We start from the raw sequence: 24131 nt of genomic DNA, 5'->3' as shown, positions 1-24131 counted from the left end.
TCCAGTGGGAGGAGGTCTTTCGAAGAACAGGGTCAGGGTATCCCCTTATTACCAAATTACTGGCTACTGAAATTCAGTTGCTTCTGTCTCATGAAGGGTGGAAGTCATTGGTAAACCAAGTAAAATGGCATTTCTCAGAGTGTCAGGTAATCTTATACTTGTTTTGCAGGGAGGGCAATATGGGGCTACAAGAGGATAGAGGATTCCAAGGCCACAAGTGGAGGCTTCAATCTTAGGCATAATCGCAACATGTTTGTGGAGCACACTACTAATGTAGAAGCAATTGGGGCAAGTGTAATTTTGAATGTACCATTTCCACTAAACAGTAGAAGCCTCTGGTACCTAACTCATATCCACTGCGCCACCTAGCTGCCCTTCACTCCTTATTAATAAGTCAACCACAGGGATAGAGAAAAAAGCTTTGGTTGGGTAATGTTACTGCTGCTCACTCATCCTGGGCCTGGGCTACCTGGTCTACAACATTGATGAGGTCAGAAGTAGCTACAGCGATAGGCATGATGGCTTTGTTTATCCGCCTGTAATTCACTGCAAGCAATGGCCAAATGATTTCTGCTTCCTCACAGGTCACACAGGGTTGTTTAAGGGGAGTTGGTTTCATTCTCTTGTCTTATGTCTCAGATGTAGAGAAAACTTCTAGGTTGGAGCCCACTGGAGAAGGCCTGTCAGTTCCCACCTCAATCATCAGAACTTTTTCACTTATTCTATTAGCTAATGGTTATACTCCCTTTGTTTTTTGTTTTTAAGTTTACAAGCAATGGTTAGTAGTGAACTTGACTCAGGTTGGTACAGCTAGTTCAAGTTTCATGCAGGAACAAAAAGGCATTCCTAGGTCATTCACAGTTAACAACTTAGCCATATCATAAAAAGAGTATTCAAAACAAGGACACAATTATCTTGGGCAGATATGATTTCCCTTGTCTCTATTTGGAAACTCATCTGGACAGTCGGGTAGGATGTGGTGACTCCTGTGGCTTTGAAACATCCCCAAAGTCTGAAGAACCCCAGTTCACATGGTGAGTCAGATAATTATGGCCAAAGGCTACCAGGAAACTGCACCTGTGCCTTAGCCACCTGACCCAAGTCAGTGACAGTTTTTTTGCCTTTGGAGGGAAAACTAGCCTAACTTATGTCGTCGGGAAAGAGGCAAACCCTAGTAGACAGTAGTCCTATTACACTATCTGTTCTAGATTTTTTTCCCCAGTTCCATAAATCAAAGTTCTGTTCCTCTGCTACATAAAATGTTGATAATTCTCTTTATGGAAGAGATTGAGGTTAGTGCAAAACTTGGGTGTGTGCTCTATCTTCATTAGGCCAAATACTAAGAACAGAAACTCTATCTATCATCTATCTATCTATCTATCTATCTATCTATCTATCTATCTATCTATCTATCTGTCTATCTATCTATCCACCTATACATCTACCTGTCTATCATATCTATCTGTCCATCTATCCGTCTATCTGTCTATCCTTCTGTCTATCTATCTATCCGTCTATCTATCTGTCTGTCTGTCTGTCTATTTGTCTGTCTATCTATCTGTCTATCATATGTATGTATGTATGTATGTATCTATCTATCTATCTGTCCGTCTATCTATCTATATCCATCTATCTATCTATCCGTCTATCTATTTTTCAATCTATCTATCCATTTGTCTGTGTCTCTGTCTATCTATCTATCTATCTCTATCTCTATTTCTCTCTTTATATATAGTCTATATATTATTATATTATATATGTGATATATTATAACGACAACATAACATAATATTACATAATATAATGTGATATGATTATACGATGATATATTATATATATACATACATAATATGTATGTATGTATATACTGTCTTTTGTGGCTTCACATCAAGACTTGTGAGCCAAGCCAAATGATTTTTTTAGACAAATCAACAAGTATTGATTAAGCTTTTACTGTGTATCAGGCATTACATTAAATGATGGAGTAAAATAAAGTAAAAGCAAAACACAGCCCCTGCCCTCCAGGAGCCTGAATTCCAAGGGGAGATGGAAGGGGGCGTACTTTTACTCTTTTATTGTCTATTACCTTTGGTACGCGGAGGAAAGAACAAGCCAGTTAACACATGCCTGGAATACCACCCTTCTGATAGCTCCCATGAAGTTCCATGGCTGGCTGAGTAAATCCAGGAAATAAACTCTATTTAGCGGCGTCGGAAGCCAGGTCCAACACCAGCTCAGCTGACGGAAAGACATCATTGTTACCTAGGTCCAGGAGGGGGGAGGGGGCATGAAATCCCTAGTCTGGATTTAATCCAACAAATGCATTATCAGCCGTGGGATTGAAGGCAAATTAATTTTTTCTCTCTCGGTCCCATTTTCTTAAGATGTACGGTGCTGGGTTTAGCTAAGATGATTCCAGTTGTTACGCTGTACATTCCGTAAATTCAACTAATATTTATTTTAAACTCTGAGAAGCCTGTCCAGTTCTGGGGCCTTATATCCTAAAACACAAATATCTCGTATAGTGTAGTCAGTTCTAGAGGAAGTCTGACGGTGACATTTCTGTTGGTGAGTTAAAGAGATTTTCCCAAGCTCACCGGAAGGAGCGGGTTTCGAACCTCTGTCCTTTGAGCGGACAGGCATTACGCAGCTCAAAGTACCACGTGACCTTTCAAAGCCTGGCTCGCCTGTCCTTGGAGCCCCATGCTTCCGAGCGCTCCCCTTCTGCGCATGCGCACGACTGTCTACGCGCCAGAAAGTTGTGTGAGTCTGTGCGGAGGGTGGGAAGGGGGTCTAGAATAGGTGGCGCGCATGCCCGAGGCCCAAGCGAGGTCACGAGGTCACGAGGAGGCAGCTGGCAACGGCCAGACGAGGAGTACGCTCTATGGAGCAACGATTAGCGGCGTTCCGGGCCTCCCGGAAGCGAGCCGAGCTTGAGGGAGGGCCCAGCAGCTCGGGGAGGAGCGGAAAAGCACCGGGAGAGGACGTGGCAGCGCCCCCACCGTCGTCCCAGGCGCCGGAGGCTCCCGGCGGTAGAGCCAAGGTGAGACGGGAGACGGTGGAGGGAGAAGCCCCGCCCTCCTCCTAATGACGTCACATAACCACCGCCCTCTTTGGGGAGGGTAGCTCCGCCCCCTCCTTGTGATTGGTGCAAACGTCCACTCCCCCGTCCAGATGACGCTGCCACGTTGACTTGTTTGAAAGGAGTAGATATGTCTTGTTACAGCTGGTGGCTGTAAGACCAGATCTGGTCTTACACTTGATGCTGGTCCTTGCCGCCTTCAGCCCTTGGTTGTGCATCCAGCATTGGAAATTGGGAGGCAGGGCCTCCACCCTGATATAAAAGAATAGGGAGGGAAATGAAACTTGGGGAGAAATCAGCTTTGGGGTTTTTCCTCTTCCAGGCAGGTTGTCATGTTTAAGATTGTTTAAAGTGGCAGTCTGACCACTTTTAGGGTACTTGGCTTAAAAATGTGTGAATCACAAATTCAGCCAATGGAAAGTGATAAAATAGGTTCATTAAAGTGACTAATAGGGCAGCCAGGTGGTACAGTGGAGAGATCAGGGGTCCTGGAGTCAGGAAAACCTGAATTCAAATTTGGCATCAGCCCCTTCCCAGCAGTGTGACCCTGGGCACTTAACCTTATCCTTCCTAACTTAATCTGTGTGCCACAGTTTCCTCATCTGTAAAATGGAGATAATAACACCTGCCTCCCAAAGATTGTTGTGAGGATCAAATGATAATTCTAAGGCACTTAGTACTGTGCCCAGCACATATATAAATGTTAGCTGTTATTATTAGAAGACTGTATTTGATCCCTGTTCGAGACAACTCCATTTCAGAATGCCCAGAGTTGGCAAGGACTTTGAGCACTGTTATCCAACCCTCTCATTTTGCAAAACAAACAAACCAAAAAAAAAATCTCCAAGAGATTTAAATGATTTACCTCTGGTCACACAGTTAATAAATGACAAAGCCAGCATTCTAGCTAAGGTCTGCTGATATCAACGCTGTTGTTTCTTCCCAAATAATCTGATTTAAAGACAGGATTCAGATATTCCCAAACTCTTCACTGTTAAGGAGCAGCCAGTGAATGCTGTGTGCTCCCATGACTTTTAAGCCAAAATGACAGTGTTTGTGTGACAGGATGGGGATGGGGAGTTAAAGCCAATATTTTGAATTAATATATCAGCATTTTGAATAATAATTATTTCACATAGCACACTAAACTTGGCAAAGCAGTTTTCTTCACAACCACCCTATATAGTATAGGTAAGTATAACCATCTCTCCCTGAACCCATCCCCCCAATCTTCCAAAGTAAAGTCTCCTTCATGAAAGTCAGTCAAACAATACCACCTGTGTTGTGGATGGACTTTGAGTCAAACCATTCCATTTGTGTTCTCTACTACTCAGTAAAGATTTATTATGCATCTACTATGTGCCAGGCACTGTGCTAAATTCCAGGCTTACAAAGAGGGAAAACACAGTCCCCCACCCTCCAGGACCTTACAGTCTTCTTGTTGTTGTGTTCTTCCTTTGTTGTCAAAGAAGACCATACCATCAGAGAAATAATGACATGACTTGGACTGGACTTTGTTTTGAGGGAGGGAGGGCTGTGCAGGTCACCAGCCTCACTTCTCCTCCAGAGCCATCTGAATCCAGTGACCAGATGTTCATCAGGATGATGGGAGATGGTCCAGAATGGAATGGGAGACCTTGGCCCCTTTAGGCCAAGGTCTTTGCATTACTCACTTAGAGTGAGGTAACGCCCGTTCAGTGAATAGGCCTGTTTGAGAAGTAGCCCCCTTGAATGAGCCAAAGAAAACATATCTAAATCAGTGGGTGAGACAACATGCAAACATTTACAAAGTAAGTTATATACAGGATAAATAAGAGATAATTAACAGAGGGAATAACAGATAAATAACAGATGTGCTGGGATTATTAGGTTTGGGGGAAAGCTTCCTATAGAAGGTGGGATTTTAGTTGGGACTTAAAGGAAACCAAGAGTGTTCCAAGCATGTGGGGCAGCCAGAGAAAATGCCTGGAACTGAGAGATATGGACATCTTGTTCAGGGAACAGACAGAATACCAGTGTCACTGGATTGAAGAGTATGTATTGAGGAGTAAGAAGTAAGAAGACTGGAAGGGGGCAGAGGGGACTAGGTTACAAAAGGTTTTGAATGCCCAGCAGAGGACTTTTTTTTTGATCTGGGAGATGAAAGAAAGTTTATGGGAGGGGTTGAAGGTGACATGGTCAGACCTGCCCTGTAGGAAAATCATTTTAGTGGCACAATAGAGGGTGGATTGGAGTTAAGGACAAATTTGAGGCAAGTAGACCCTCCAGCAAACCTATTGCAATAGTCCAGGCTTGTGATGGTGAAGGCTTGCACTAGAGTGTCATGTCAGAGGAGACATAAAATGGTCAAGTCTTTTTAACAAATTAGATGCGGAGTAGGGAAATGGTGAAAATAGTGAGGAATGGAGAGATGATACCTAGGTTATATAAGCCTGAGGGACTGGGAGGCTGGTGTTGACCTCTACAGTAATAAAAAAGGTAGGAGGTGGGAGGACTGGGGGAAAGATAATGAGTTACATTTTGGACAAGTTGAGTTTAAAATGTCTGCCAGACTTCCAGTTAGACATGTCTGAAAGGCAGTTATGGGCAGCTAGGTGTTAAAGTGGATAGAGTGCTGGGCCAGGAGCCAGGAAGACTCATCTTCCTCAGTCCAAATCTGGCCTCAAACACTTACCCTGGACAAGTCACTTAACTGTTTGCCTCAGTTTGCTCATCTGTAAAATGAGCTAGAGAAGGAAATGGCAAACCACTCCCGTCTCTTTGCCAAGAAAACCCCAATGTGACCCAAATGGTGATCACAAAGAGCTGAGCATGAACAAAAACACCTAGATGACAACAATGAAAGACAATTGGAGAGGTGAGATGGGAGGTCAGGAGAGAGTTCAGGGCAGGAAAGGTAGATTTGAGAGTCATCAATATGGGGATGATAATTAAATCCATGGGAGCTGATGAGTTCACCAAGTGAATTTTTGTTGAGGGATAAGAGAAAGGGGGCCCAGGACAGAACCCTGAGGCACACCTATGGTTAGAGAACATGATGGTGGATGAGACTCTAGCAAAGGAGGCTGAGGAGGAGTGATAATCAATAGCAAACATTATTGCTGAAAAGTAAGGAAGTGTAATGTTTTATATTCAGAACAACTTAAGGTTTGAGGGCTGGCTGCTTCTCCCCCTCACATTTTAGTAAGGCCTAAAAATTTGCGTTTTTAAAAGCATTGAGAAACAGATGTACATTTTACCTTTGTCTTTTAACAATGTTTTCCATGGTATTAGACACACTTAGTATTGTAAAACATCTGATTTTAGGAAATTTTTTTTTTTTTGGTCAAGGAGAACTTGAGGGGTATTATTTAGTTTTTGACTGAGTGTGACTTTTCAGAGTACTGCTTGTTCATATGAAATATACAAAGTAACAAAAAAAAAGTTCAGCAGGGAATGGTCAAAACAATCTGTTTTCTTCTTTTGTATTTTTTTCCTAATTTTCTTTTGTGAAGTTTATTGTCGATTAGAGCTCTTTTTAGCAAACAATTGCTTATGATTTCCTGGGTAATTTTGTTCTTGATCCTGCATAGTTGAAAACTAAACTTTTAATAGGACAATCAGTTCCTTGGTTGTGAGTCTTGTCACCAAAGGATTATGAGATCATTGAGTCAGACAGATATAGAGACCCAACTCTGAAAAAGCCTCCATTATTAAAATCTCAAATACTGTTAGTGTGACACAAGAAGTGGTGGAAAACGATCACTATCAAGTTGGTCATTATTAGTGCTGCATTTTCATAAGAGAATCTGTTCCTCATTTCTTTTCAGTGTCTAATCATTTGCTCTGGTGTGAAAATTCTCATTTAAATCTTTTTTTTTTCTAATTTACAATCCATCTCTATTTTCCAATTTCCACAGAACACTGTAGCTTGTCATAGATTTCCTGAGCCTCCCTTCTGTAATTACTTCTTTTCAGTTAGTTATTGGTATGAAGCATTCTACATTACTTTTTTTTAGTGTGTCTCACATTATGTGAAGCAAAATTAGACTTAACAAAAGTAAAGCATTATTTCTCTCAGTGACAAGACTAGCTGTGTAGGTGAAAAAAAACATGCAGTTTTATTGTTTGTACCTTCAGAAAGCAGAGAATATAGAACTATCTTGAAAAACCTTGGGGTAGGAAAGTTATTAAATGTTTCATTGAGATTGCACATCATCTGTCTTTAAAATTACATAAAAGATGACTTAAGGGTTTTTTAAAAAAAATTTTCTGCTTCCTCTGCCTGGAATTATATTTATAGATCATCAATATTATTAATTTATTTGTTATTATAATTTATTACCTACCTTTTTATTACAGTAAAAGGGTAATTTTATTATGTTTCCTTTTGTCTTATGATAGTGATGTATTTGATCACACTTGCTATGTATTAGGGTGTTAATACTAGGTATTAATATTCTGTTTACCTTTGAAAGACATAATCTACTTGTAGAAAACAACATAAAAAAGGTATAATAACACTATGAAGTAGCAAATAACAGAACAGGACCTTCATTAACATGTGCAGGAGTTCCCTCAGCTTCTCTTCTCTCCTGGGGACTGACTCCTGAAAGTCCTCACCCCCAACTTTCTGTTTTTGCCTCCAGCATGTTCTTTTTTCCAGAATCTAACATCACAGGATACAGGAGGGGGAAGGCATTGATACACTGCCACCTCCCCTGAGGCTGACAGACCCCTACCCCCTGCTTATTTAAGTCCTGTGACTCAATTTCCCCACTGAGGCCAAACCCCCTTTTCCCTTTTCTGTTCCTCATATTCTACTACCTCTCCAGTTCAGGCCTTTCCCCTCCCCAGTCTTTCTCCTCTTCCTCTTCTTTCCCCTGTGTTCTTTGGACCACCGCTTCCCACTCTCATCTCATTACTCCCTTTCCCCCTCTTTAGAAATCTTCTTTCTACCTTTCCATCTTCTTGTACTTCATAGAAACACGCCCATCTCTGGAATGCACTTCATACCTGGCTGTGCCTCATCATCGGTGTTGAACCTTCTCTCATACCCCTTTCAGATTGGTGCAAGAGAAGGAGAGAGATCCCTCGTTCCTCACAGCCACTTCCAGGATATTCACCTGCTGCCCCTCTTACTCCAGAGCTTTGTTGTGATAATCTGTTAACCACCAGGCTGTAATCTTTCCTTTCTCAAGAAAGTCTGTACTTGCATCACATCTTTCCTTTCTACCTTAACCCCAGCTCTCATACCTAGTAACTTCATCATACACTTTAATGGTCCATTAAATCCCCTGACCTTCTGCTTCATTAACTTTCTCAACTACTCTAGCCTGCATCTTCACCTCAGAGACCCTACTGCAGTGGTCATTGTTACCCTCAAACTGTGCCACCCCTCCTATCTTGAACTCTCTGATCATAAAATTCTGTTTGTTGATTTCTCCCTAGACCTCCCTCCTAAGCCTTTTCTCCGTTCTTACTGTGACTCCTGCAGGCCTCTGTGGGCTCCGGTTCATCATCCCTCTGGCCCAATTGTCAGTCTGTGACTAACCATTTCAGCCATTCATTTTTCTCCACTCCTGAATCTTTTGCCCCCTTCCATTGTTCATAGCCTGCTAGTCCTTAACTGCATCACCCCCACCTTCTCCACTCCTGGATAAGTGTAGAAATCCTACACTTCTGCTGATTGGGTCCACTACAAGTTCATGGTGTCTGATTTCAGCTGGTACTCAACTGCTGCAAAGCAATTCCTTTATCCTTTCCTGATTCACTTTCCTTTTTTAAAGGTTTTGTTGTTGCCTTTTTGGTTTTTTTACACCATTGGTACTTCCCAAAAAACCCTCACTCCCCCCTCCCCACCAAGAACATTCCATTATTATGAAGAAAGATTGACACAGCGATCACTTTGGACAATGTACGTAGCATTGTCCATCCCTCCTCTGTTGAGTGTGCTTCATCTTCCACCCTTTGAAATGGCTGGTTATTGCTTGTAATGTGATTTCTTATTTTTTTGGTACTTTTGGTGTATATGACTGTAGCTGTTGTATATACTGCTGTGGATCTGCTTTCTCTCATGATCAGTTCATGTAGGTCTGGTTTCTTTGCTGTTTCTCTTTGTTTCTCCAAATTCCTCACTTTTTCATTTCTTATGGTACAATACATTATGTTACGTTAGGTTTACCACAATTTGTTTTTCTGTTTGGAGCACTTTGCCGCTACAAAAGTTCTTCTATGAATGGAACTTTTCTTTCAGTCTTATACTTCTTCAGGCTATCTACCTAGGAAATAGAATCTTTGGGTTAAAAGACATAAACAGTTTAGTGACCTCTCCTACAGACCTCCTAAGTTATCTTAGGCTGGATAAATATCTTCCTCTGACCTTTTGTCGCCTCTACTGCTCCAAAATTTGATTTGAGACATTATTTTAAAGTTATTGGGAGGGGAATGTTGGGAGAGCTCCACTGGGTCCTGTCTTGTAATCCACCATCTTGGCTCCTATCACCACTGATCTCCTAATTGTCAGATCTGGTGGTCTTTTCTCACTCTTCTTCTTTCTTGGTCTGTCTGCAGCATTTGACACCACTGATCACCCTCTTCTCCTGGATCCTTTTCTGTAAGTGTTTTCATGACCCCGTTTCTTAGTTTTCCTCCATCTGCCTGCCTTTATTCTTCTGTTCTTTTTCTGGTTCATTATCAATATCACACCCCCTGACTGTGATTGTACCCCAGGTCTCTGTCCTAGGCTCCCTGCTTTCTCCATACTCTGTGTGTGTGGCTTCCATAGCTCTTAATGGGTTTAATCATCATCTCTGTACAGTTAACTATCAGATCTATATTTCCTGGTTTATTTGTCCAGCTTTGTGACATATCCTGAGGCCACTGTGGAGGCAGAGCTTGTGTGATGGGCCTTTCTTGGGGTTCAGGGCCTGTTTGCTGCTAGAGGAAAGGAGCAAGAGTATGCCTTGGGCTTGGATGTCTTCCTAGCTCTGGCCTTCAGGCTTCTGAACAAGGCCAAGTCTGGCACCTGGGCTTGTCTGACTCCTTCTGCCTCCTTCTGCCTATTCAGACCTGCCTTTCCCCTGAGCTTCATTAAGCCCTGAATCACCAGTTGCCTATTGGACATTTCAAACTTGATACCTCAAATGTATTTCAAACTCAACTTGTGTGAAACAGAACTCATTTATCATTCCCCCAAAGTGCTGGATTTCTGTTGAAGATACTACTATTCTTCCAGTCTCTGAGGTTTATAACTTCATCATTATCCTGGACTCCCCAGTGTCTCTTACCTCACAAGTCTGGTTATTTATCATCTACTCCTCTCTACTCAAGTAGCCATCATCCTAATTCAGGCCCTTATCACCTCTTAACTAGGTTATTATAATAGCCTCCTAATTGATCTTCCTACCACACGACTCATGTCATTCCAGTCCATCTTCCATATAGCTGCCAAAACGATTTTCTCAAGTGCAGATCTCACTGTGTCACTGTCTCATTCAGTCAACTTCAGTAGCTCCCTATTGCCTCCTGGATAAAATGGAACTTTATCTTTCCATCTTATTATATGTTATATAAGATTGCATATTGTTATATAATATTACATTATATATTATTCTCCCTCACCCTCCCACTCTGCCCTCTTCTCTTTTCATCACAGTTGGTATATCATCTCTTGTCTCTGTGCCTTTGCATCATCTTCCATCCCTGGAGCGCATGCCCTTCTGAGCTCTTCCTTCCAGATACAGCTCAGGTACCATAATCCTACATGTAACCTTTTCTTACCCACTTAATTGCTGTGCTGGCATTTTCCCTAAATACCTTGTAATTAACTTCTTTGTATTTATTTGCATTTATTCTCTTTATAAATTTATTTGGTATGTGCTTACCTGTGTACTTGTCTTTCCCATTAGACTGTAATCTTCTAATGTAGGGACTGCTTCATTTGTATTTATATTTTTGCCTTTTGTACTAGTAAATGTGTATATTTACTAGTACAGTACCTAGCACATAGTAGGTGCTTAGTAATAAATGCTCATCAGTTGAGTAATTTTATTTTCCTAATAAGTTTTTGGTCACCTAAAAAATGAGTACCATGTAGTTTGTTCAGTTTCAACTGTTCTCTTCTTTTAAAAAAATGATCTTTCATTACTTCCCTTATTTGAAAACCCACCAAGTTCAACTCTTTGATTTCTATCTTGCTGACTCTTAGAAATTTATTTTTCAGATAAAACCTACTTCATTTCAATCTTTCACCTTGACAAAATTTTTCATTGAATCAAGTGTAATGTACAGTATTGGTAAGAACTTTTCTAGATACTAACAGTTTGGTTGGCTTTTTCTTTACTGAAATAAGTTCTTTGAGACCAGTATTTTGAAATATAAAATTTTTTTCTGTCTCCTGTCTCATTTACAAGTAAAGCTTTAATCTTAGTAAAAAGAGTAGTCACTTTCAGATTCCCCACAAATATTCTAAAGATACTTTTAATACTTAATGCTTCTCTAGAGAAGTTTCACATTTTGAACATATTTTAGTATCATAGATTTAGGGCCAGAAAGGACTGTGGCAACCTTTTGGTGTCCTCTAATAGAAGGCTGTACCCTTTTAGTTTGAGAGCTAAAGTTACATCTTGATTTTGGGGTGATAATTGTGGTCATTTTGGATATTGTACAATGTGTTTAGGCTTAGATCAGTAAAAATTGCAATCCCTCGACTGGATTTTTTATTCTTTCCTCATGATAGGAATTTCAAATGGCACATGACAAGACAAGATGTAGCACCAGTGAGGGTTCCAGGCCTTATTGTGATCACTTATTTCACAACCAAATTAGAGGCCATATGTTTACTTAACTAAAAGATGAACTTTTAAATTTAGCTCACCACATACTTGTCAAAAACTGTTTGGAAAATTGGTATACAAGACATATTGAGAATTTATGTAATGGGTTCCACCATTTACAGAGTGCAAAACATTTAGAGAAATTAGCTTAGAAACAATAATGATGTTTACCAAAGAGCACCTGCCATAAGTGACAAAACAGCCTGCTACAAATTGAGAGTTTCACTGCATGAATGAACACCTATGGCCATGTCCCAGCCTGCCTGCCCTGCCGCACAGCATATTAACCAAGGCTTGAGTTAATATATGAGAATAAGCTAACCAGTGACTTTTTACTATCCCCTCCCCACCCCCAATTCCCCTTTAAGCAAACCCCACTTAACAACTTCCTAATATTGCACAATTTATAGCAAAATTAGCATCCCTCGATAACATTGCATGATAGAGAAATTCCATTTCCATTTTGAATTTAGCAGAAAAATTTCAAAAAAAGATATCTCCATTTGACAGAATGTATGTTGTGTTAAATCGTGTTTACCTCTCTGTGCGTACGTATTTTCCTAGTAGATGTAAGCTTGAGGGCAAGAACTGTCTTATTTTGTATTTGACTTAGTATTTGCAACATCTATCACATATGCTTAGGTGGACCTGTAATAATTTCATTGATGTGGAGATTTCCTCCAAAAAAGCAGGCTGCAGCACTTCCTTGTCTGCCCATTCTATTCTTGTCTGTATCCTAGAATAAGTTTGCCCCAGTGTGATGGGGACCTTCTCACTTCCTTCTAATATTGTTAGGGTGTCACTGGAACACACAGACTTTCCATTAATTATCTATCCTTTGCTCCTGCCACATGACTTGATGATCACCTTTAAAGGTGACCTCTGCAAAGCAGAGTTTTAGGAAGGATAATCTGACTACAATCAAAGATTGAAAATGGAGAGACTAGTCCTTGAAAAAGGAAATGAGGGCCTTGTGGTAGTAATGGGAAATGAAACTGGGCCAAAGGGAGAGCCATTGTGGAGAAAAAGTCACCAGGAGTTGATGACTGATTAAATGTGTGAGGAGAGAGGAAGGCTGTTGCCAAGGCTTTGAGTATGGATGACTGGAAAAATATTGACAGAAATGGACACGTTTGGAGGAAGGAACTGGTTTTAGGGGAAGCATTTAATATTCAGTCGTGAACATTTGTTTGAGACAAGGGCAGGCCATCCAGGTAGATGTTAATGAGGTAGACACTTCGAGATAGCTAAGCCTTTATATAGTGCTTTAAAATGTAACACTTCCTCACACGCTGGGAAGTAGGTAGTGCAAGTATTGCTGCTGTTTTATAGATGAGAAAGCTGAAGGTCAGAGAACTTGTCCAGGATAGGACAACGAGTCATTGTCAGAGCTAGAGTCTGAACCCAGGTCCTTCTGACCTCAAGTCAAGTGTTGTGTTTCCACTATACCACGTGTTTGGTAGAGTGGTTAGAAATCTGGATTTGGAGTCAAGAAGTTCCAGCTATCTCTGACAGCTCTATTACCCTGGGCCAGTGGCATAACCTCCCAGTTCCACAGGCAACTCTTTAAGACTTTAGGACAGTTACTGATCTGGTATTGATAAGAGGAGTTTTCTTATCTGGAGAAAATAACTAATCTAATTAAAATGCTATTACTAATTACATACCAGATCCACATCCCCTCCTTTCCTCTTTCCCCAACAAAGCAAAACTGTTTCGGCTATCTTTTCAGACTTGCTCATTTCTGGCCAGGACAATTCATGCTCCCATTTGGCTAGGTTTATAACGTCAGAGTGATTTTGACTTCCATTCACTGCCAAACTCCTAGAAAAAAGTCACTTATACTTCTTTCATTTTATTGGGATCTGCTCATTTCTCAGTCCCTTGTAGTCTGAATTTAAACCCTACCATTTGAGTGGAACTTTTCTCATCTAGGTTACTATTTTTCTCTTAACTGCTAGATCTAATGGCCTTTTTCTCAGTCAGTTTCCTTGACCTCTCGGCAGCTTTGGATGCTGTTGACCCCTCCTTTCTCCTAAATACTCTCTCCTCTTACTTCCATGACATTGCTGTCTTCTGGTTCTCTTCCTTGTTAGTGGTCCTCAGGCTACTTTAGGCTCCCCTTAGAACTGGTGTTCCCCAGGCCTCACTCTTGGGCCCCCTTCTTTAAACTGTCCCTTGGTTATCTCATTTGCTGCCAGAAGTTCAAGTATCATGTCTATGAAGATGAATGTCAAATCTGTGTTTCCAGGCCTACATCATCACCTACCAGCTAGACATCTGAATGTCTCACACCCATCTCAAGCTAGACATTTCCAAATGGACTTCATTATCTTCTCAGTCCAAAGCCGCTTGTTCTCTAAACTTTCCTCATTTCTGTTGAAGGTACAATCATCCTCTCCAGAAACTAGTTTCAGAAATCTTGAGGTTCTTATCTTAGACTCTGCTCTTTCTGGTACATCCCCTGCTCCATCCAATTAGTTGCCAAATCTTGTCTTTACTATGTATACATCCCCTCATGTATATCATGTATGTATATCATCTCTCTCAGACTATTGTAATAGTCTTTGAATATTTTTCCCTTCTTCTATTCTCTTACCTCTCCAATCAGTCCTCTACCCATCAACCAAAATAAATCTTCCTCACCCACAGGACTGGTCATGATGCTTTTTCATTCATTGACTTTTACTGGGCCCTTCTTGCATCCTCTGGGATAAAATACAAACTCATCAGCTTGACTTCTAAAACCCAACACACTCCGACTACAACTTAACCTTTTCTGACTTGTGTCATGTAATATGAGTTTTTAGAATTCTACTTTCTAGCCAGTCTAGTACCACATTTCCTAAATCTGTTACACCATTTGCCCTTGATGTGCACTCAAAGAAGCCAGTCCTTCTCACCTCAACCTCTCCAAATCCCCATCTCCTTCCAGGGAGCAATGTGAGTGTCTTCCTTATCCCTTTTCCTACCCCAGCCTGCCTCCCCTTTGTTAGAGCTCTCCTCTTCTTCACTTCATCTTGTAAATCTCTAATTGGGTTTAACATTTGTGTGAGAGATAACATGACTGTGCCCTAAACAGCTATCCTTGAAATTAGGAAGATCTGGCCTCTGACACATTAACTTATGTGTGTGACCTCAGGCAAATCACTTAACCTCTCAGACTCTCCAGCAGCTCTTTAAGACCAAACGTTGCTTGCCTGCATCAGCGAGTTCTTTGTACTCTGATCTTACAGAAGTGGACCAAACAATATGCCAAATCCTTTCTTGTGTGCATGTTGTAAACCCTTCAGGAGCACGTAAAGGACCTTGGAATTCCCAGTGCCCATCTCACTTAATGTTTTTGTTTAATTAAATTTGAGGGTGAAGTTTTGGGGGAGAAATTGAGCCTGGATTAGGGATAGCATGTTAAACTCTGAGAATGGTTGAGTTCTTAGAAGGAAAGAATGTGGGGGGAAAAGAACAGCTCTTTGCTATCTCAAAAAGTAGTTAAATTTGGGGTGTATATGGGATCATGTGCAAGGATGCTACAGGCTTCTTTTTATGTTTCTCTTTTCATAAAACTCCATAAGATGCTTTAGGAAAATTAATCAAATCCACAAATACTTATTTAACCTGTTTAATGATAGTGTGCTTAGAAAAGTGTTTGCTGTTGATAAATGTGTAGTCCTTAGAGTGAGTTTGTGAGGCTGGCGTGCACGTCTTGATAGGAATGAATTAGCCATCATTGAAGACTTTGTGTGTTGAGCATAAATGTGTCCCCTCAATTGATTGTCAATCTGTGTTCAGAGGCATCGAGATGCTGCAGTCATAGAGTGTTAGGCCTAGAGTCAGGAAGATTTGAGTCAAATCTGACCATAGACACTTAGTAGCTGTCTTTTAACTTGTCACTTAACAGCTGTTTGCCTCAGTTTCCCCATCTCTAAAATGGGAATAATACTAGCACCTATCTCCCAGGGTTGTTGTGAGGATCACATGAGATAATTTTTGAAAAGGGTTTAGCACAGTGCCTGGCACATAGTATCAATCAATAAATATTTATTAGGCACCTACAGTATGCCAGGCACTGTGATAAATCCTAGGGACAGAAAAAAAGGCAAAAGACATTCCCTGCCCTGAAAGAGCTTATGCTGTAATGGGGGAGACAACATGCAAATAACAGATACAAAAGTACATACAAAGTAGTCTATCTACAGAATTCAGAATAAATAGGAGGTGATTAACAGAGGATAGGGATTAGAATTAAGAGAGATGGGGAACCATTTCCTGTGGAAAGTGGGATTTTAGTTGGGATTTAAAGGAAACCAGGGTGAGAGTAGTCAGAGCAGAGGAGGGAAAGGGTTCCAGGTATGGGGGCAGCCAGAGAAAATGCCCAGAGACAAGAGAATGAGTGTTTTGTTGGTGGACCAGCCAGGAAGCCAGTGTCACTGGATCAAAGTGTAGATGTCTAGGAAGGGAGGTGTAAGAAAACTGGAAAGGCAGGAGGGGGCTGGGTTATGGAGGACTTGAATGCCAAACTGAGCATTTTTTGTTTTTGTTTTTGATTTGGTGTGTGTGTGTGTGTGTGTGTGTGTGTGCGTGCACACGCGCGTACAACCTACAGGCAATAAGAAGCCACTGGTTTATTGCTCAGACCTGCATTTTAGGAAAATTGCTCTAGTGGCTGAATGGAAGAGGGGGTTGATTGGAGTGGGGAAGACTTGAGGCAGCCAGATCCACCAGTAAGCCATTGTAATAATCCAGTTAGGAGGTGATGAGGGCCTATTCCAGAGTGGTGGCAGTGTCAGAGGAGAGAAGGAGACATATTAAAACCAGCCTTGGCAACAGTTTGGATATGGGGTAGGGGTGGGGAATGGGAATTGGGAATGAGTGAGGAATCCAGGATGACTTCTTGGTTTCAAGCCTGAGGGACTGGGAGGATGTTGCCCTCTACAGTAATAGGAAAGGAGTATCAGGTGGGGTTGAGTTATTAGGGGTAAGATTATGAGTTGTTTTGGACACATTGAGTTTAAGATGTCTAGTGGATATCTAGTGTGAGATGTCTGAAAGGCAGTTGGAGATGTGAGATCTGAGGTCAGCAGAGAGTTTGGGGCAAGAAAGGTAAATTTGAGAATCATCATCACAGAAATGGTAATTAAATCCTGATGAGATCACCAAATGAAGTAATATAGAAGGAGAAGAGAAAAGGGCCCAGGACAGAATCCTGAAAGACATCTATATTTAAAGGGTATGATCTAGAGGAGGATCCAGCAAAGAAGACAGAAGAACCAAATGAATGGGGCTCTGAAAACTCAATGAGAAAGTGATCAGGAGTCATAGAGGCTACAGAGAGGTCAAGGAGAATGAGGATTGAGAAATGGCCGCTGATTTAGCAACTAAGAAGTAATTAATGATTTGGGAAAGAACAGTTTTTATGAAGTGATAAGGTCAGAAGTCAGGGTTAAGATAGTGAGAGGAGAGAAAGTGCAGGCACCTATTATAAATGGTCTGAGGAGTTTAGCTACAAAGGGCAGAAGAGATATTGGAAGATATTTAGCAGGGATGGAAGGATCAAGTGAGGTTTTTTTTTTCAGGATGGGGAAGACATGATCATGTTTATGTTGTGTTGTTCAGTCATATCTGACTCTTTGTGACCCTATGGATCATACTCTCCATGGGGTTTTCTTGGCAAAGATACTGAATCGTTTGCCATTTCTTTCTCCATCTCCTTAACCACAAACAAAGGCTGAGTGACTTGTCCAGGGTCGCACAGAGCTAGTAAGTGTCTGATGCTGGATTTGAACTCAGGTCTCCCTGACTCCAGGCCCAGTGCTCTTTCTACAACGCCACCTACCTACCTAGCTGATCTTGTTTGTAGGCAGTAAGAAATGAGCCAGTAGATGGAGAAATTGAAAAGAAGTGAAAGAGTGGGGATGACAGAGGAAGCAATCTATTGGAGGAGATGGGATGGAATGGGACCTCTTGAACAAGTAGAGGGGTTAGCCATCACATGAGATGGGGTGAAAGAAGAAATAATGGCAGAAGGCATCCGAGGTATAAGAGATAAGGAAAAGGGGAGAAGAGGGAGCTCGCAGCGAGTGACTTCAATTTTTTTCAGTAAAATATGAGACAAGTTTCTTTGCTGAGAGAGTAGGAGAAGGGGAAGCTATGGGAAGTGTGAGGAGAGAAAAGAAAAGTTTTGGAAGAGCTACTGTGGAGAGTGGAATAGTGAGTTGGTAAGGGAGATACAGTAGGATTGCCTAGAACAGTGAGGTTCTATAACATAAATTTGTAGTGGACCCATTCAGAACATTGTGTGATTTTCTCCACTATCTTTCAGCAGCACGTGTGTAGGAGCAAAGGAGATGAATGGTAGACATGATTCAAGGCTTAGGGTTGACTGGACATAACCAGTGATTATGATGAAAGGACTTAGGGATTCAAAAACTGGAAGTATAGAATTGAACTGGTTCCCTAAGGGATCAAGATAGAAGAAGAGGAAGTGGCTAGTGCAGGGGAAATGACCTGGGAAAGAACTGAGGGATGAAGGGATTGGAGGTCATGGTGCAGAAGACGATTAGGGTTTGGTAAAGAAAGGCAGAGGGAGAGGTGAAAAGCCAAAAGATGATCAGATAAAGGTCATGGTCATGACACCCTTTCTCTGTGGTGGAAGTGATGTGGAGGAGTAATTCATGAAAGGTGAGTAGATTGAGTGGTTAAAGTATTTGAAGGAGAATCAGTATGTATGTTGAAGCCCCTTGGTATGAGGATAGGAGTTGGTGAGAAGAGGAAAATTTTGAGCCAATATCAAACTCGTTGACAAAGGAAGGGGAGTAACCTGGGAGTCTGTAGATAATAGCTACCAAGATTTTGATTGGGGGGTAGATATGAATAGTAGGCACTAATATAAACTACTAGTTATTGTGATGATAATGATAACATAAGGTTTTTATTGGGTCCCATCTCACTAAATATGCTGATCAGTTTTGATTCAACTAAAAAGAACTCATGAGTAGCAGACCTGAGCTCTTTGAGGTTGATTTTTTAGAGATGAGGATGAAAAAATAGAAACCAATGAGTCAGTAACCTTTGGAAAGAAATAACCACCATTTTGGATTTTGTTTGTCAGCCCCATTACCCTTGATCCTTATTTCTGTTTGATTATTTCCTAGGAAACATTTCAGACTCAAGGAAGTCTGCTACAGAATCCAGCAGCTGTTTCTCCATCACGATGGGACCAGTCCTTCCTCCCTAATGTTACATTCTTGAAGGTGGCTCTTTGGTTGGTCTTACTGGGATTGTTTGTAGAACTAGAGTTTGGCCTGGTTTATTTTGTTCTGTCCTTGTTTTATTGGATGTATGTCGGCACCCGTGGTCCTGGAGAAAAGAAGGAAGGAGAAAAGAGTGCTTACTCTGTATTCAACCCTGGCTGCGAATCCATCCAGGGAACCCTGACTGCAGAACAGTTTGAGCGAGAATTACAATTTCATCCCATGGCTGGGAGATAGTCCTTGTTCCCCTCAGTTTTCTGCCACTTTGGTGTTCTTGGATTACTGAGTCCCCCTGAGCCTGGACTGGAATCAATATGCAGATACAGGAGGGGCGCTCCTTTGTCCATGAGTATCAACTTTTTGTCCTCTGAACTCTGTCCTCTTCTCCTTCTGTCCACCTCTCCTTTCCCATGTCTGCTGTTGTACTACCAGTCTTTGTATTTCCTTCTTTAAATTTTCTTTTGTTTTTTTTTTTGAGTCACTAAAATCCAGCATTGCAATTGATCTGGTGTCATTTCCAAAAATAACATCTTCAATAAAGACTTATTCTAATATTTACACAGGCCAATTTTAGAAGGACAAGATGGGAGTTACATTGTAAAGCATTTAACTAATTCAAAGTAATGATTCATTCCTTCACATGAAGTGCTTTATATTAAAAATCTTATCAGTCTGACAATAAATTCACATTTTCAGTGCTGAAAAGATCTTAGACATCTTTTAAATATTTCATCTGCAAAGAGAAAGTGAAAATTGTATTTTGCTTTTCTATTACTAATGGTATTGAATATCACAGAATATTACAGATGGGACCTAAGGAATTGTCTAGAGATCAGTGGTTCTCAAACATTTTGACCTTTGGACCCCTTCTACTGTCCTAAAAATGATTGGGGACACTCCAAAAAACTTTTGTTCATGTGGATATATCTATCAATATTTACTATGTTAGAAATTAAAATGTCTTAGCATTATTTGGAAAATAGTTTTGATCTTGTGCACCCCCCAAAAGATTCTCATGTCACACTTTGAGAACCTCATGTCTAGTTAACCTCTTTATTTTATAAATAGGGAAACTGAGGCCCAAAGAGGGGACATGATTTCTTCAGGGTCATAAATAGAGGCAGAAAGATCTTCTGATTTTAAGACCATTGTCTTTCCTGCTATGACACGCTGTATTAGATCATGGCCAAGTCTGTGCATCAATTTTCACACATTGTAAAAAGAAGGGAATAGGTGGTCTCTTTAGCAATTACCCGCCATCCCAGGCACAGCCACCCTTCACCTCACCTGTAACTGTCTTTCCTCTCTGCTTCTCCTCTTCCTCTGTCCCTTGGGAAAAGGAGGAAGAGAAGAGAGAAAAGCGCTGATGGCATGTCATGGACAAGAATGGAAACATGTCAATATTGGTGAATTTTATAAAGGTTATTAAATTTTAGTATGTATGCGGAGGGTAGCCCTGGAAGCAGCATTCCAGACTCACTGGACATACGGTCTAAGGGACTGTGATGCAGGCTACCTGAACTAGTCCCGGTTTGCTGTAATCTTTGGAACAAACAGTCACTTCAGCTCTTTGCCTTCATAATACCAATAATATTTTCTTTCATGATGGAGACAGCAATATCTTCTTTTACGATGCCTCTTTTTTTGCAATATTAGTTTAAATAATGTGATAGTCTAGTCTTGGTATATGGGATTCCTACTAAGTAAAAAACTTAAAATAATTCCTTTCTCTGGGTCATATTTATAAGTAAGAGGAATCTTCCTATTTATCAGTTGTCTCCCTTTCAAATGAAGATGTTGGATTATGTGACTTCCAATTCTAATTCCTATGATCTTAGTACAAAATTAGAAATTTTTTTTCAAACCAAAGACTCAAGAAATTAAAGATGCCTTCAATTTCTAGGTCCAGTAATTAACTCATACTTCAATACTTTAAGGAAACCTGATTTTAGTCATGTGGGGTATTCCCTCTGCAATGCAAATCCCAACTTTTTTTATGCCTTAGTACTTAATTTGAGAAGTTATAGACAAAAAAAAAAATACCAATCTAGTGATCAACTCTAAATTGAGAAGCCTCTTCAGACTTAGGTGGTTCTCAGATGATACATGTTCTTAATCATTAGTCCATACACATGAAACCCTTAGAGCACTGTAAGATCTGCTGTACCTTGTAATCCGCTGGGATAGTCTTTAAGAACCAATGTTCACTCTCATAACATGATGAGCCGTTGGAATAGGACTTTAGTAAAGGCCATTGACTCATACAGGATATAAAAGGATTTTTATTTAAAATGTTATTGTGTAACATAGGTCAGTTGTAAATTTTTATTTTGTCATTATTATTGCTTTTTATTTACTGCAACAAAGTCTCAGCCTGCTTGCTTATTAAGAAAAGCATTTTTCTGGTTGACTGCATTTTCTGGAGAATAACTTAAAGTCCCTCTTCATTGCAAACCTTGTTGAAAATCATTACACCTCTTTTTTGCTTCAGAGTAAAGAATGGTGAACAGAATTTAATCTCACGTCTTAGTTTCTTCTGTTAAAATGAGGGGGTGATGCTAGATCTTCAAGAGGTCTTTTGTGGCTTAACCTTGTGATCCTCCAAGATGCCTTCTAGTTAAAAGTGTTGGGTTAAGAAATAGTGCTCAACACCAGAGATAGAAAAGATGAAATAAAGAGGAATATGAACTGACTCTAGAAGTTTTACTTGTTTAAAAAAATTCCCAAGGGAGGGAGGGAGTATGTGTGTGTGTGTGTGTGTGTGTGTGTGTGTGTGTGTGTGTGTGTGTGTGATTTACCATTTTGTTTTAAAATAAATACAAGAACTTCAATGGAGACTCATATCCTGGTTGGTGACGTACAACACTTGAAAATAATTTTGCTTACATTTAAAAAACTAGGATCATTGGTAGTTACCGTCTCATCATTTTACAGAGGCAAAAACTATGGCCCAGGAGATTGTGACTTAAAGTTACACAGCTCCAATCAGAGATAGGATATAAGCCCAATTCTCTGACATCAGAGCCAGGGCTTTTTTCACCATAACATTCTGTCTCCTAAATTATTGAATTCAGATTTTTCTCTTAAGTCATATTTAGTCTGGGTGAGTTTTGATTGTATTTTAATAGCTACAATAATCCTTCTAAAAATTGTGGTGTGTAGTACATTGATGACTGTGCCACAGTAGTGTTTCTTCTCCCCCACCACCTCCCAGTCCCTTCTAGAATTAGGCCATTGTTAACTGGGTAGATTCTAGCCCAACTTTATGAGATCTTGTGAAAAATGATTCCTCGCTTGTCCCTGCTCACCTCTTCCCAGAGGTTGTATTTATAATGATGCTATTAACTGCCAGGGGAGTTTGGGTGTGAACAAATTATATGCCTGGCAGGGGGGAATGAAAAGGACAGTATGTATTTTCTGTTCTTACCAGACCATTAAACTTTAGTAAAGTCTTGATTACTTGGATTTGCAAGGACCTACTGGATCCCAGGAATTTCCACTTAAGGCTTGAACATTAGGAGTCTGAAAACCCACTTCCATTAATGGCCTTTATCTGCTATCTTCAGGGAAAGCTTAACGCCCTACAAATACATTTATCCAATTTGACAGGTATACGTATGAGTAAGGAAACATCTGCCTGAACCTTCCAAGTCCCAAACTTGTACTTTCCTCTATGCTGTTGTATATTGCCTTAGAGCACTGTGTGTAGGCTGGAAATTCCTCTTGGAGGTAGCCCACTGACTCTTCCTTCCTCCTTCCCCCCAACCCCGCCCCTTTGACAGGACCAGACTAAAGACCAGCCATCTGATTTTTAGTGATCTCTAGAGATTTCCACATCTTCCCTCATTTGTCAGCTATAGGTTTTAGTAACCTTCCTGTCTAACTTAAATCCCTTGATACTGAATTAGCTCATTTCTTGTTCCATTCACAGTGGAGAGTGGTCATTGAACTCTATGAGAGTACTTCATAACTAGAAATCATTATTAACCATCCTACCCCCACCTCAGCCCTTATTTTTCAGGCTTAATGATCCTGGCTCCATTAATCTTTCCATATAGGTTAGGATTTCTAAATTAGAATAGCAAACAGTGATTGACTTTTGGGTACTTCCATTTCCATCCCCAGCAAGGGATGGAACCCCTAGGTTCCCCTAGGAACCGCTGCTGAAGGTGAGGGGATTCAGGGTCTGACTTGGGTTGGTTATGAGGAGGGATGAGGAAGTCCCCCATCAGTGGCAATACAGTTCACTCCTCTTCTATTTTTGGTGCCCCAGCTCTACGTATGGGGGGGGAGGAGGTTGTGCTTAGAATACAAATAGAATAAAGCAAATATTTATTAAAGTGCTCATTATATGCAGGGCACACTGAACTTTGGTTTGTATGTGGAGACCATGGCACACAGGAAGTGTTCTATAAATACATATTGATGGATCATTTTGTTGAGAGGTCGGATAATGTCCAGTTGGCAAACTGCAAGAAATGGCCCCAGGTGGCATGGGGTGTACCACACAAAAATTTATGTGTGCTTTTCAGTCCTGAAGGCCTAGCAGTCCCTGGGGAAGCAGCAGGAAGAAGGTATGTATCCCAATTGACTCCCAGTAGATCACAAGGACACACATGGGGGAGTTGGAGGTGGGCACAGCAAAAGAAACATAAAGTACAGTGCCTACCTTCAGCAAGCTCAAATCTGCCAGGGGATAGAAGACCCAACAATAGGTAGTCAGCCTGCTCTCATGGAAAGAAGGAATACTAAATTTGGAGTCTGCCTGTATGTATATGTGTGTATATATATATGTGTGTGTGTATGTATATATATATAGATATATATGTATGTATGTATATATACCTTGAATACATCACTTTGCTTTTGTGGGCTTCAGTATTCCCATTTATAAAATGAAGGAGCTGGATTAAATGATCTCCAAGGTCCTTTCCAACTCAACATTGTGGAAGTCTGAGTGTGGGTCTGTTTCTAGTAACATTC

General features: G+C 40.7%; 1 protein-coding gene across 2 annotated transcripts; it reads left to right on the top strand.

Annotated features, from left to right (window-relative positions):
* Positions 1-1994: 1994 nt before the first annotated feature.
* Positions 1995-21840, top strand: SAYSD1 (SAYSVFN motif domain containing 1). 2 transcript variants are annotated; one of them, XM_072641995.1, is made up of 3 exons: positions 1995-3043; positions 10719-10811; positions 19050-21840. In XM_072641995.1, exons 1-3 carry the CDS (start codon positions 2885-2887, stop codon positions 19383-19385), a joined length of 588 nt encoding a protein of 195 aa, XP_072498096.1. In that variant the 5' UTR covers positions 1995-2884; the 3' UTR covers positions 19386-21840. The 2 variants fall into 2 exon arrangements, with proteins under 2 accessions (XP_072498096.1, XP_072498097.1); XM_072641996.1 differs by lacking the exon at positions 10719-10811 and having other exon boundaries at positions 2000-3043.
* The last annotated feature ends 2291 nt before the right edge of the window (positions 21841-24131 follow it).

The sequence above is a fragment of the Notamacropus eugenii genome, chromosome 2, assembly GCF_028372415.1.
Source record: "Notamacropus eugenii isolate mMacEug1 chromosome 2, mMacEug1.pri_v2, whole genome shotgun sequence".
NCBI classification, from domain to species: Eukaryota; Metazoa; Chordata; class Mammalia; order Diprotodontia; family Macropodidae; genus Notamacropus; species Notamacropus eugenii.
The sequence above is the reverse complement of the archived record's forward strand: the minus strand, read 5'-3'. Positions and strand labels throughout refer to the sequence as shown.